Source organism: Arachis hypogaea, chromosome 4 (genome assembly GCF_003086295.3).
Source record: "Arachis hypogaea cultivar Tifrunner chromosome 4, arahy.Tifrunner.gnm2.J5K5, whole genome shotgun sequence".
In the NCBI taxonomy this organism is placed as follows: domain Eukaryota; kingdom Viridiplantae; phylum Streptophyta; class Magnoliopsida; order Fabales; family Fabaceae; genus Arachis; species Arachis hypogaea.
Window position 1 is genome coordinate 5,937,406 of NC_092039.1, and position 14,170 is coordinate 5,951,575.

Genomic DNA, 14,170 nt, shown 5'->3' on the forward strand with positions numbered 1-14,170 from the left:
AAATTTTACTAAAAAAATAAGACATATAATCAGGGAGCAATTTTTGGGATACAAAATTGACTTTAAAGTTTAAAGGAAAAGGAGTGTGTGTGATAGGGTCTTGACAAAAAAAAAAAAAAAAAAAAAAACGAAATAAACCCCACAATCAACAAATCGTTTGAGTAGACAGAGGGCAAGATTCTACGGCCAATTAGCCAAAACTACTTTGTATTAACAACAATTATCTATCAAATAAACGAATAGCAATTTCATTTCATCCTTCAAAGTCAAATCCTCTCATCATTGTTAAGATTACCCGGTCTCAGACAGGATTAGAAACAAATAAACAATGGAAAAGTAAAAGGAAAAAAGCATTCAAGCAAACACCTAAGAAAATTTCAGCCGAAATAACAAGGACTAAGGATTAAAACATAATAAGGATAAACCACCAAAAATGCATCCGAATTATTTTGTCACTGATAAAAATGCTCCCAAATTTTGTTATCGACAAAAATATCCTTACATTATTTAAAAACGTAACAAAAATGCACATTCGTAGATTGAGACGTTCTTTGTTAACGGGAAAGAGTAACGTATGTGACAAACAGAACTTCTTATATGACAAGTGAAACTTAGACATTGGTATGTGAACCACGTCACGCTTTTCCGTTAACGGAGCAAGCAAGTTTTCTTTATCATGACTGGGCATTTTTGGCACGTTTTAAAATTATTTGAAGATATTTTTGTCGATGATAAAAATTAAGGACATTTTGTCGGCACAAAGATAATTCGGGTAAATTTTTCGTGGTTTACCAGCACAATAATCATAATGGAGAAGTAGGTCCACTCCTATTGCCAGTCCTTGCGGATATCAAAAGTGTAATTGATCTCCAAGTAGCATATATTGTCATCATCAACAAACTGAAAAAGGCAACAAAAACAAATAGGAAACAAACAAATATGAAAAACTTAGTTAGCTGCAATAGAAGTTTCTACTTTCTACACAAGAATTTAATGACTTGTAAGGCAAACAACATTTATTAAAATAGTAAAACAAAAGTGTCTCAAATTTGAATTTTAAATTAGTAGTTGAGGGTATACACATGAAATCCGGCTCCAAATTTATTAGAGCATTTATTGGTAGGCCAATAGATGCAATAGAGAATAATTCAAGTTAACTTGATATCCAAAACAATACTTAATAAGATCATATATCATATTTTCTAGTTCTCGTTATTCTGAATGGATCAAACTCTTCTAAAGTGAAAAAGTAGGTAAAGTGAAAAAAATGAGGATCTAATCCCCATGGAGCAAGGTAATCGGACTCACACATGATGAAAATTACAAATTTAACTGTGATTAAATTCTCACTTTTTAATTTTACCAATCTCTTTACTTTAGATGATCTATTTTCTGTCTCTAGATACTAGATAGTGCCACATGAAAAAGTAAGATAAAAAGTAAGTAAATTCACACACAAGTTACCGTTTTTGCTTTTTGTATTTTTGTCTTTGTCTTAACTCATTATCAAAGAGTATGCAGCATGCACATCATAACCATAATCATAATATGGTAGAAGTTTACCTTGCTTTTAGCTACATATGTCCCTCTGGCAAAAATCCCAGAAGGTGTTGTCTCTTCAGGCATCTCATGCGTGTAAGGTTCTGTTTGTGGGCTGAATGTTCCAATCATCTCTTTCGTGCTATCAACTGCATCCAACCGAGGATCAACAATCACATTAGTTCATCTACAAGTAGTTATCTCTTTGCCATCATAATTTGATTCAAAGTATTTCATCACGCTTGTGTGTATCATCATTCAAAGTATATATGATCTTAGCATTATTGTCTGCTTATTTGTTCAAACGTTCAAATTAGATATCAGCCAAAGAGAGTATAATAAAAGAAACAACAAAGTTAATAATGTTGTGTGTAGAAGTTGCATACCCTTTAGACCAGTCTTCCAAACAGTGTTGGTGTATTTGAGGCCTGAAACAATGTTATTGAGGACCTGGAAAGTGAACATAAGCCTGTATTTGCTACCTTCTTTCAAAGTAAACCACAAACCATTCGGCGTCCCTCCCTCCGGTATTGGAAGAACAATATCAGGTCTACCAGCTGTCTTTATTGCAAGGCTCAAGATCTTCACTTCTGGCTCCAGAGTCTCTGATGAATCGTCAATCCGATAACGCATGAGAATTTAGTTCATGTGAGGAAATGAAGCAATTTAAGAGTGATTTTAGTTTGAATTTCATATTTTGGAACTTATTAGTATAGAAATAAAGAGACATTAAGGAATACAATTATACAAATTTGTTTGGAGAAGAAAACAGATTCAGAGAAAAGAATAAAATGTCTCTTGTCTCCATCCCAAGAATAATATGGATATAATGGGGACAACAAACAAACAGAGAAGAATCAAAGCTCAGAAAGATTATACCAATGAAGAATTAAATCAAGTTAGGGCAAAGTGACATTCATTCTGTTCTGGATCATGTTTGATGAAATGATTGAAAAAGTATCTAAACCTACCTTCATCATACAGAAGTTCATACTAACCTGAGGCCCAAATACTACAAAATTTGATAGATAACAATATAGAGGGACAAAAAACTGAACAAGTTAAATTTAAATGAATTTAAATAAAATTACCTCCAACAGAATTGATGTCAACACTTCCAAGAAGCTGCTCCTTCCACCTCCTCAAGCTCTCATCATCCTAAAACATATCATTAATTAAGAGAAAAGAAAGTAAAAGAAAGAGAATAGTTAATTAAGGGAAAGTTATTATGGTACCTTATCCTTTTCAAGCTGCTCCTTTAAAGTGCACTGAGGACCCAATTCAATCTTCTTATCATGATCATCATCTTCATCCTCTGTTGCAACAATGGAACTCTCACTCCTGTGCCTTCTGAGTGTTCCTCCTTCTCCTCCTCCAGAAGCTCCTTCATCGCCACTCTCATAACCCCGAGAAGGGGTGTTATCATCTGCGGCACCTCCCATTATGTTTTTGGAATTCAAACCCACTCCAATGCTCAACATGAATCAATATCCCATATAAAAAACACGACAAAGTTGTTTAATTTGTTGGATTCTGTAACAGAAAAAGAGAAGAAAAGCAACAAATAAACCCCCACCAGTGGTAGAATCTTCCACAGAACGAGAAAAAAGAAAAAGAAAAAGAAAAGAAAGAAGGGTTTGAAGTTGGAAGAGGTAGCTCGAGGTGCAAGAAAAGACGCCAAGAAAGCAGAGGGAGAGAGAGAAAGTTCTCAACTTTGTTTTGTTAGGAAGAGAAGTGAGAGAAGAAGAAGGAAAGGGTCATGTGGTGATCCGAAAAGAGAAGAGATTGAAGCAGAAAAAAATGGAATGGAGTGAAAGAACGTGGCGCTCACTCTGTTTTTTTGTGTAGAAGCGACCTTTTTCTTTTCCTCATCTTCAAACTTCAACGGATAAATATACATTTATTTTTGTTTTATGCACAATTTTTATCTAAAAAATGTTTTGTCTTTTTGTGGTGGTTTTGTATGAAATGAAATCATTGTAACTATAATAACGTTTAGGGAGAATGATAAATTAGTCTGAGAATTTAATTTGTAGACAAATTCGTTTTTGAAGATTGAAAAATATAAAATCGCCGCTTACTATTTAAAATGTGTGATAAATAGGTCTTTTTGTTTAAAGTGTTCTTTCAAACATAACAAAAATAGTTTATGTGAAATTTATTTGGCGTGTTATGTATTTATGTATCAATATGATATTGTTAAAAAAATATTGTGGCTATTATGATATTTGTTATGCATGTCGTGGGTTGGAATTTTTGGGTAATATAATTGTGAGGGACATGGAAGATGGATTATGTGGGGTTTAGGATTTAGGTAAGTACTGATTTAATAATGTTTAGAACTAATCCTGGTAGATAAATTTGATTCAGTGTTAACTATCTGGATTTTTTGTGATGAACAATATTAAAGATAGATGATGTTTTTGTTGTTCCTGTTTATCATCATGGGGACTATTTTACAAATGTTTTTACTAGTGAGTTAGTTTATCTACGTGGTAAAATTGAGAGATTCCTACCAATGGACTTGGATTTTGTAAATTTTGGTAATTTGATAATATTATTTGAAAGACTGGAATAACAAACATATAAAGAGGCATATTGGTATGATTTAAAGAGAAAGGATATAAAGTCAGGACTGTATATACTGAGGAAAAATGCAGGAATCAACCAGATGCGGCAAGCTAAGATGAAAAATAAAGACACTGATGAGTTCTATACTTTTTTTTGATCATTATATTGATGATTCTGAGCTTGCAGAGGGTGCTAGTGAGAAAAATGTTAAGGTAGATAAAGATTTCATTCGAATTGAAGTGGATAAATTGAATAACTCGTCGTCTGATCATGATAGTTATGATAATCCGGATGATGAGTTATATGCACCTCTACCTCCCGGTTATGAAAGTAATAGTGAGAGTAGTGAATATAGTGTCAGTAGGACTATAGCTGCCAAAGGGAAGAGGAAACAACTGTTTGATTCCTCTAAGAGAATGACCCAACCCAAAAAATAACCAAAAAAACAAGCAAGACGTGTGTCTCAGAGGACAAAGTCTAATGCAAGAAAGAATGAGCCTGCTCATAAGCCCGACACAGGTAGGCCTGCAAGACAGCCCAATGAAGTTAGGTCTGCAAGAGAGCCCCATAAAACTAAGATGGCAAGGTCAGTAATTCTAGACTATATCAGTTATGTAAACATAGATTATAATGACATTGTATGGGAATATAAATCTGAGGAGTTTCATACATCTATTTCATTTGAGGAGTAGGAAAACAAACATCGTTGGCCTGAATTCAATGACCAGTATAATTTTGGAGAAGGAATATTTGAGTTTGGAACAAGATTTGCTACAACTGAAAAGTTTAAAGAGGTTATAAAGGATATCTTTATCGCTGAAGGCAGGGAGTTGGCTTAGATTAACAATGACAGAAAAAGAGTTAGGGTTGGATGCAAATATGAAGATTGTTCTTGGATTGTCCATTTGTCTTACAATAAGCAATTACAATGCTTTCAAGTGAAGACATATAAAACTGAGCACACTTGTGCGAAAGACCCGAAAAATAATGCAACTGATCAACACTGGATCAGTAAAAAGGTGGAGAAAAGGATGCTAACACCCCCACATATGACCACTCATGAAGCTATTGATTTTTTGAGAGAAGAGTTTGATCTTTTTCACATCCGAAAATGGTGTATAAAACGGTAAAAGAGGCAAGAGAGAGGATGACTAGCACTGAAAGTGAACAGTATGGCAAATTGAGGAATTATTTGTTAGAGATACACAAAAATAATTCTAACTATTTTACATTACTAGATATAATTCTTCAACCACAAGCACCCCCTACATTTGACAAATTGTATGTTTGTTTCGAAGCCTGCAAACTCGGATTTAAGAGTGGCTGCAGACCACTGCTTCACCTGGATGAAGCATTTCTTAAAACCTATCATGGGGACAACTACTCTCGACAGTCGTACAAGATGCTAATAACCAGTTCTATGTGGTTGTATATGTAGTTGCAAGATTTGTATCGAAAGAATCATGAAAATAGTTCCTAAAACTTTTACAAGAAGATCTTAGTGATGTGAGCAACTATGGTTAGAATTTTATGTCAGACCAATTGAAGGTTAGTTCCTTCTTTTGTCAATTCTCCTGTGTTCTGTGAATTGTATTTGTTTGTAAACTTAACAAATTAAAGATGGTTTCAATTTTATTAGGGCCTGCTTCTTTAAAGTCATTGTAATTATAATAACGTTTAAATTCGTTTTTTAACAAATTTTAGATTTTAGATTTTATTTTTTAATAATTTTATTTTTAAAATATCTCAAAAATTAATTTTGTAAAATAAATTTTTCCCTCATTTTGAATGGAAAATATTTTGTTTTGTAGTAAAATTTATTTAAATTTAATTATCTTATAATAAAATATATTAAAATTTATTTATAATTAAAATTTTGATTAAAAGTGATAAAAAATTAATTTATCTGACAAGAATAATAATTGAAAATGTCTAGAGAATAAAATTGGTCAAGAATAATAACAAACCGATGACTAAGGCAGGAAGAGAAATTTTCTAGATTACAAGTACAACAAAATGCATTGATTATTATTTTTTCTCTTTTTATAATGGAAACTTTAATAAAGACAAAGTTTATCTATCTATAATCTATGCTTTAACTAAAGTAATGCATCATTATGTAGAACACATATGACATAATAAATTCTTGAATTAAAAGGATGTCCATAATTTATTCGAAAATGGTAACGTAAGGTAGCAAAGCATGCCTTAATGATGGATTTAGAAGAAGGGAAGTTTCTTCAAACGTTTGCATCTGAAAGCACTATATATAAACCAATCACCACCACTTGCTGTTCTTGGATGCATTGTTCCTTCCAAATTCATCAACTTCCTTACGTCCAAAATGTGGATCAAATCATATCATCAAAGTCACAATTAACTTTCACATGATATATGATCATCAATTCCACTTTTGAAACCTTGCATAAGATGTCAAAACAGGGGAAGATAGAGAAATGACTAGCTACAATATTCTTTTTACAATTAAGAAATAATGTTCAATTTCTGAACTAATTTTTTTTTTGTATTGAATTAGATTTTCAGTCAACTTTAATAACATATAATAATAATAATAATAATAATAATAATAATAATAATAATAATAATAATAATAATAATAATAATAATATATTTATTGTCTCATATAATAATAATAATAATATAACAACGCAGATACAAGAAGTAGTCAAAGAATATTTTAAGAAATCTATGCTACTAACCAAAGAAAGAAATCCTCATAAAAAGGTGTATTATATTCGGTCTTATCTTGGGCTAACTTTATCAACAATTTTATATGTAAAACCCACAATTGTTTCACTCTCTTCCACACGTAGGGATGGCAACGGGTCCCCATGGGGGCGGGGACATGCCCCCCGCCCCCCGCCCCCGCCTCCATTATTCGTCCCCGTCCCCGCCCCATCCCCGTGACGGGTAACGGGGGCCCCATATCCGCCGGGGACCCGGGTCTCCGCGGATATCCGCGGATTTTTATAAAAAAATAATAAAAATTGAAAAAAATTAGAAAAAAATTTAAAAAATAGTGTATTGTATATAATTTAGTATTTTACTTACATCAATATCTACTTCAATATTATGAATTACATGTATAGCACTCAAATGCTTAACCAAAAATTCAAAATCAGTAAAATAATAAAAATTTTAGAATAATTATAACAAATGTTTATCCAAATCACAGTAATTATAATAGAAAAAGCAAACAAAGATAATGAAAATGATAACAAATGCTTAATTATAATCATATAAATTATATTTAACTTAATTCAATAATTATAACAAATGCTTAACAAAATCATAGTACACACAAATGGGGTATTCTAGTCTTTTTAGATAAACGGAGTTTAAACGGGTCTCCACGGGGCGGGGACCTCTATCCCCGCCCCCGCCCCGTTTAATATACGGGGCCCCGTCCCCCGTCCCCGCGGGTACAAAATCGTCCCCATATCCGCCCCGTGACGGGTAAATCCCCGCGGATATCCGCCCCGCTGGGGATTTTTGCCATCCCTATCCACACGTGTTTAGGCACCGTGACGAGGCTGCAAACCAAATAGAAACTTATTAATTATATATAATTAAGGAAAAAAATTAAGCACATTGACTTTTAACACAAAATTACAATTTGTAGTAATTTGAAATCGAGAAAAATATCAAAATTAGAAGCCAACTCATCAATAACGAGTTTAATTTGTATCATAATTATGTTCCAACTAAAGTCAAGTGATTGAAAAAGACATGAGAGAACCTATAAAATAATAATTAATCTTAACGGCATAGTGTGTGGTCCTAACTCCTAAGGGGTTAAATTTATGATACCCGCCTCATACGATTGTGAAATGCATTCAATGACGGACCTTGATATGTCTCTATGATTACATGAAATCATGATAATATGAATTAGACTGAGTGAAGTTATTAATTATTATATATTGAAAGTTGCAGCAGCATTTTTAAGGTTTTTGTATACACTATTCGTACCCCAGGATCCATTTCCCGAGACAAATTTAATTTGACATCATGTTGTTTGACTTTAGCCTTTCATGCCAATTTGAAGAATTTGAAGAAAATAGTAAATTCAACAGATTATGGAATTATTTGGAACTCTTTTTGTTTTCTGGTATTCACTTGTGCTTAATATGACAATAAATAAGAAAAGAGTTGATGAGCTTTTATTTTTTTTCCCTGCTGCTATTTTCGTGTAACATAATTTTGATGGTCCATTTTATAAACTTAATTAGCCAATGAGCCTTAACTTACACCGCATTCTACTCCTTCCTCATTTTAAAAGTCTCGGACTCGACTTCTTCAAAAAAAAAATTGATAAATATGTGAAGAGTGTGTAGGTGTGTATTATATCTAAAATTGGAAGTTGTCCAATACACGACTTTGTTAAATTGAATTTGTTACTAATGCTATTGTGTTAGTATTTACACGGCTCTTATGAAGCAGCAAGTTTCATGAACAATAAGGAGGCAGTTATGGATAATAAAGCAAGCACAACCAACAAAACTTTTTTTGCTTTTTTGTTTCCAGATTTCTCCGCCGTAAATAAGGCGATCTTCTCCGCCAACTGTGTCAGCCTTGATGTTATTATCTGCGTCACAACAAACATAGAAACAATTTCACAAACAAGCATGTGTGTACAAGGTTAAGGTTCTCGGAAAATATATAAATAATAAACAAATTAAAAAGAAAGAAAGAAAGTTAATGCTTACCAGCCTAAATGGTTCTAAGTGGAGTAATGGCTCCATAAACATCTCAATATTTCTGAATTCAATATAAAAACCATAAGAAAATACTTATAAGGAATTAATTTTGTTCTAATATGATAAAAGAAATATCAAACCATTCGCATAAAAATATCTTTACACGATGATAACTGAGATATGCTAGATAATTTGACTAAACTGTTTAACAAAACATGCCTAGATAATACAACTATTATCTTTACATAAAAACATCTTCACGTGAATAATCTCCTTAAGCTAAACATACTTAATTACAGCTTTTCCGTGGTAAGTTTGGCAAATGTGGAAGCTGAAACCATTGCCTAGAGGGACATGAATCTTTTTCCATTCTGCACCCAACAAAGCACATAAGAATAGCTTGGTATGCAAGTAAATAATATAATCATGAAGAGCAGAGAAAGAAGGAGAGAGTAATAACCAAATTTCCAATGGACACCAACGTTCATGCCATCATGCAGAGTTGGTTTCACCACAATTTGGATGTGGTTTCCAAGTATTTTTATCAGATAACCGAAGAATTCCATCACTTGCTGCAATGCAACATCACACTAATTTTACTTTGTCTCTAACTAAAGAGTTTGTGAAGGAAAAATAAAAAAGAAAAACAGAACATAAAAGCAAAATACAGAATTTTATTGTGTTTATTATTTTTTCTTCACAGAATCTTAAAAACAGAAAATATAAACCAAATGCACCCTAATTTGTACCCTTTTTCCATGGAAGGCTTGGAAGAATGAGAGAAAATTGCAGACACAGCGGCATTCATCAGCAAGTATATCAGCTAAGTCTTGTGTGTCTTTATTCTTGAAGGCTGAATACAATTTCATAACTGCATCCATGGCTTCATTGTTGTTACCTTGTGATTCTGATTCTGAGTAGTTCTTATTATTAGCATCATATGCAATGAGGGACATGCTACCTCTCTGCCTCTCATCACAACACAAGTTTCTATGTATCAATGAATTGTATGAAACTAGAGAAACAGAATTTCTTCTATTCACAAGAACATTTCTTGACAAGTTCCTAGCATAGGTATGTGAAAAGGAGATTATTTCTCTGCATTTCATGGGGACAGTGAATGAAAATAATGGAGCCATGCAAGATTGGCAAAATCTAAGAATGTTATGTTCAATTCATCACAAAAAGCAAAGTTAAAGAACATTTGATGGCATGAAAAAAAGGGAAAAAAAAAAAAAGCTGTTGGTCCCAAACTTGGAAGCTTGGTATCTCATATGAATAATATCATTGCTTCACATTTATATTATTTCAAGCACTCTCCTCAGGAAGACACTTTAACTTTGGTTTTAAAATAATAATAAAAGGTGACTTTTATTTTATAATTTTTATTATTTTTCATCAATATCAATGCATTTTGATGACTTCTTCACTATTTTTTGCTCTGGGTCATTTATACATCCGTAGGTCAAATAACAATTAGAGTTGGCCCAATAGAAAAAAAGTTTTGTAGTCTACACCCGAAAAAAAAAAAGTGAAATGCACTTAGTTTTCTATTTTTCATGGATTGTGAAACAAGTCCACTCAATGCAGCGTAACCTTTACTGGGTTTGATTCTGACAATAAAATAAAAATGGGCAATTTACCAATTTAAAACAATTGGTTGAAAGCTTTACCAAATTACAACATTTGGAATTTGGTTACCATTTTGCGTTGAATCAATTTATATAGAAACTGTGGGAGGCAACCACGGATTCCAAATGTACATAAACCGTGGGAGGTAGGAAGGTTTTATGATCAAATCATGTTGTATGTAAACCGTGGTAGGCAGCCACGGTTTACGTGAAGAGAATGTAAAGCATAAACCGTGGTAGGCAGCCACGGTTTATGAGTAAATGCTTTCGAACATAAAACCCTAGAGGCAGCCACGGTTTATGAGTGAGTAGTATAAATAGCAAAGCCGTGGCTGGTGAGGGCAGATCATTTGTGAGATTTGTGAGTGAGGGGAAGGTTGGTGGGTGAGAGAGGGAAAAAAATTTTTTTTTGTTAAGTTGCTGGTTTGAGAAGTTGAACCGGTTTAGTGGAGAACCGATGGAAGAAGAAGACCGGATGTACCGGTTAAACCGCGTTGCGCATGTGGCTGGATTTATCGACCAAGAGGTTGGTTAAACCGGCTTTTTATTATTATTTTTTGTTTAATGTTGTTATCATTAATGGTAAATGTTAAATTAATATTTTAACAGTTATAATAGAATTTTTTCCTGTTATCATGATAGTGAGTATTTTATATTTATTGAATTTGTAATTTATATTGTTGGTAGAATTAATTTTTTAGGTTTACGTGTTAGTAATATTGTTAGTGTTATTTTCTCTATTGTTGTTATGCTTAGGGTTTTTTATTGATATTACTGTAAATTGTTGCTGTTGTTGTCTGTTGAGAGTTCGCTATCTATCTTTTTACAGCCTGCTAGGGTTATTAGTGGTGTGAGAAGACAACAGAATATGCCTTTACACGAGCGTATCATACCGTATCTAGAGACGGCGGGCTTATATCACTTGGCTAGGCTGAACAGTCAGTGGTTCTGGGTTGATGAGCCTCTACTTAGTGCATTCATTGAGAGGTGGCGTCCTGAGACCCACACATTTCACATGCCCTTTGGGGAGTGTACGGTCACGTTGGAGGACGTGGCCTATCAGCTGGGTTTACCGATTGATGGTGAGCCTGTGAGTGGGTGCCTTAGTGAGTTTGAGAATTTCATGGAAAATGGAAGACCGGCATGGGTGTGGTTCCGTGAGCTGTTTGGGGAGTTACCTCCGCAGAATAAAGTGAAGCAGATGACAGTGTGCTACACATGGTTCCATGAGCGGTTTCGGGTTTTGCCAGCAGATGCTACTGAGGACATCGTGCGTATATACGCGAGGGCCTATATTATGATGCTGTTGTCATCTCAGCTGTTTGCGGACAAGAACGCCAACCGTGTCCACCTTCGCTGGTTGCCTTATGTGGCATCGTTGGATGACTTGGGTAGATATAGCTGGGGCTCGGCCGCGCTGGCGTGGTTGTACAGATGTCTTTGTCGTGGAACAAACAGAAATGTTGTCAACTTGGCTGGGCCACTTCAGCTTCTACAGTCTTGGATCTTCTGGAGATTTCCTTGTCTGAGGCCAAGTGATTTCAACAGATTCGGGTTTCCACTTGCATCCAGGTAAAGAAATATGATGCTAGAGTTTGAAATTGTTCATTTACATGTCCCATTAGATGTTATGACATTCTTTTAATTAAACTTGTAGGTGGGCTCAGTATCTACCGAGGAACGATGCAGTAGATCAGAGAGTGGTGGGTGCACGCCTTTGTTTGGATAGATTGCGTGTGCATGATGTGAGTAATTTACTTATAGTTCATTCAGTTATGTTTTGCCTGTTATAGAATTTGTTTTACGTAAAGTTTCATTACGTGATGTAGATCGTGTGGGAGCCCTATTCCACTCCGGATGTCGCAGCTATTGTTCATCCAGAGATACTACTAGACCAGCACCGCAGGCTATGGACGGCAGTTACCAGTCTCATTTATTTTGCTGCGATTGAGTGGCACCAGGTGGATAGGGTTATGCCTCAGTTCGGCGGGGTTCAGCATCTCCCTCGTTTGGCTCTTAACATAGACTGGCTTCATGCGAAGGACGGCAGGGGTGGAGATAGGTGGTTTCCCTCATATTATCGGGAGTGGCATGAGCATTGGCAGGATCGGCATGCCTCAGTTTTACCCGTTGACCGAGTTGCTGATCCTGGGCCATCAGCTGAGTACCTGGACTGGTGGTGTCGTGTGGCCCACCGATTTTTATCCCCAGAGGTTGCATTTCAGGATCCCAGGCCTATTGTGTTGACTGAGGAGGCTCGTCATAGAGGGTCATCGCAGGCACCTCCTATGGTGCAGGTTGTCGACAGACCGGACAACCGCCGCGTGGACAGGCGTAGGCATATCGGCACACGTACTACGGATCGAGAGTGGCGATGGCTGGCCGACCAGTTAGATGAGGGGCAGGGTGTTGGTGGTCAGGGAGGTGATATTGATCATCGTGTTCCGAGACGTAGGGCCAGACGACATGGTCAGCGGGATGGTGGTGGACGGGCCCGTGGTAGAGGACCATCTGGAGAGTATCACAGTGGTCAGGATGCTGTTGATGAGGGACATTCACGGTTTACATTGTGCATTTCCAACTCATAAAACCCTGCTACCTCCCACGGTTTATGTGCATTTGGAATCTGTGGTTGGCTCCCACGGTTTCTATATAAACTCAAACAAGACAAATTGGTATGCAATTTCCAAATGTTGTAATCTGGTAAAAGATTCATCCAATCATTTTAATTTGGTAAATTGCCCAATAAAAATAAAATAAGATATTAAAAATAAAATATAAAAAAATTATATAAAAATTAATATTTTTATATTTTATTTGATAATAAATTAAAAAAATTAAAATTTAATTTATTATTATTTTTTTATTAAAAAATGTAGAATAAATATATAATAATAAAAATATAATTATAAAAAATTAATAAAAATAATAAAAAATATTAAAAATAAATTATATTTTTTTAATAAAAATAAATATAAAATATATTAATTTAATATCTCTAAATATAATATTTTTATTTATATTTTATCTGTCAAATAATTTTATGTTTCAGTATTTCATACATATAAACAAAACAAACGCAGCCTAACATATATGCTAGTTTTCCAATTTTCATACAATTAAGATGCCATGGGCAATTCCACAGTTCAATCTTCGTCTAAATTTCTTTTGAAGGGACTTAAACCCCACTTCGATTCACGATATATCAAAAGTTGTTCCAAGATTTTTCGTGCTAAAGAAACATTTTTCGTGCAAAGTTTACACCAATCTAATCATCCATCATCGTCATCATCGTTCATATTTCATCTTTTTCTTTACAGTTTCTTTTATTTCATTAACATCAATGCTTTTGCCTTTTGACAATGCCTCAGATTGCGGTTTGAACGCACCTTTGTCCGTGCATAAATATAAAAAAATTATCGTTAGTGAAATTACGTACTACTGTTCACTAAAATAAAGTAAATATCAAGAAGAATTACGATTAATCTACCTAAGATTTTGATAAAAAAAAATAAATAACAAAAAAAGAAGAATTCTATATTTCTTAACCAATAAACATTTCAATGTTAATTATAGTGATCGAGCACGGGTGATGAGTGTGAAAATTGTTGCAGCGCGTGCTGAAGCAAAATTGAGACAAGTTATAAGTAGAACAATTCATAGAGTGGTGGCAGCTTATTAATTCTGCATTCCAAAAATGAGATATCT

The 14,170-nt window shown here is 34.3% G+C and overlaps 2 protein-coding genes across 2 annotated transcripts; both read right to left on the reverse strand.

The window, feature by feature from the left end:
* Window positions 1–225: 225 nt before the first annotated feature.
* LOC112796000 (rho GDP-dissociation inhibitor 1) lies at window positions 226–3,690 on the reverse strand. The gene is made up of 5 exons (XM_025838235.3): window positions 2,775–3,690; window positions 2,631–2,697; window positions 1,926–2,144; window positions 1,564–1,688; window positions 226–900 (listed from the first exon to the last, which is right to left on the reverse strand). The coding sequence occupies exons 1-5, from the start codon at window positions 3,018–3,020 to the stop codon at window positions 829–831; spliced, it is 729 nt and encodes a 242-aa protein (XP_025694020.1). The 5' UTR covers window positions 3,021–3,690; the 3' UTR covers window positions 226–828.
* Window positions 3,691–8,450: 4,760 nt separating this feature from the next.
* On the reverse strand, window positions 8,451–10,103 carry LOC112794170 (uncharacterized). The gene is made up of 5 exons (XM_025836288.3): window positions 9,581–10,103; window positions 9,292–9,403; window positions 9,121–9,202; window positions 8,841–8,892; window positions 8,451–8,719 (listed from the first exon to the last, which is right to left on the reverse strand). Exons 1-5 carry the CDS (start codon window positions 9,968–9,970, stop codon window positions 8,564–8,566), a joined length of 792 nt encoding a protein of 263 aa, XP_025692073.1. The 5' UTR covers window positions 9,971–10,103; the 3' UTR covers window positions 8,451–8,563.
* Between the last annotated feature and the right edge of the window lie 4,067 nt (window positions 10,104–14,170).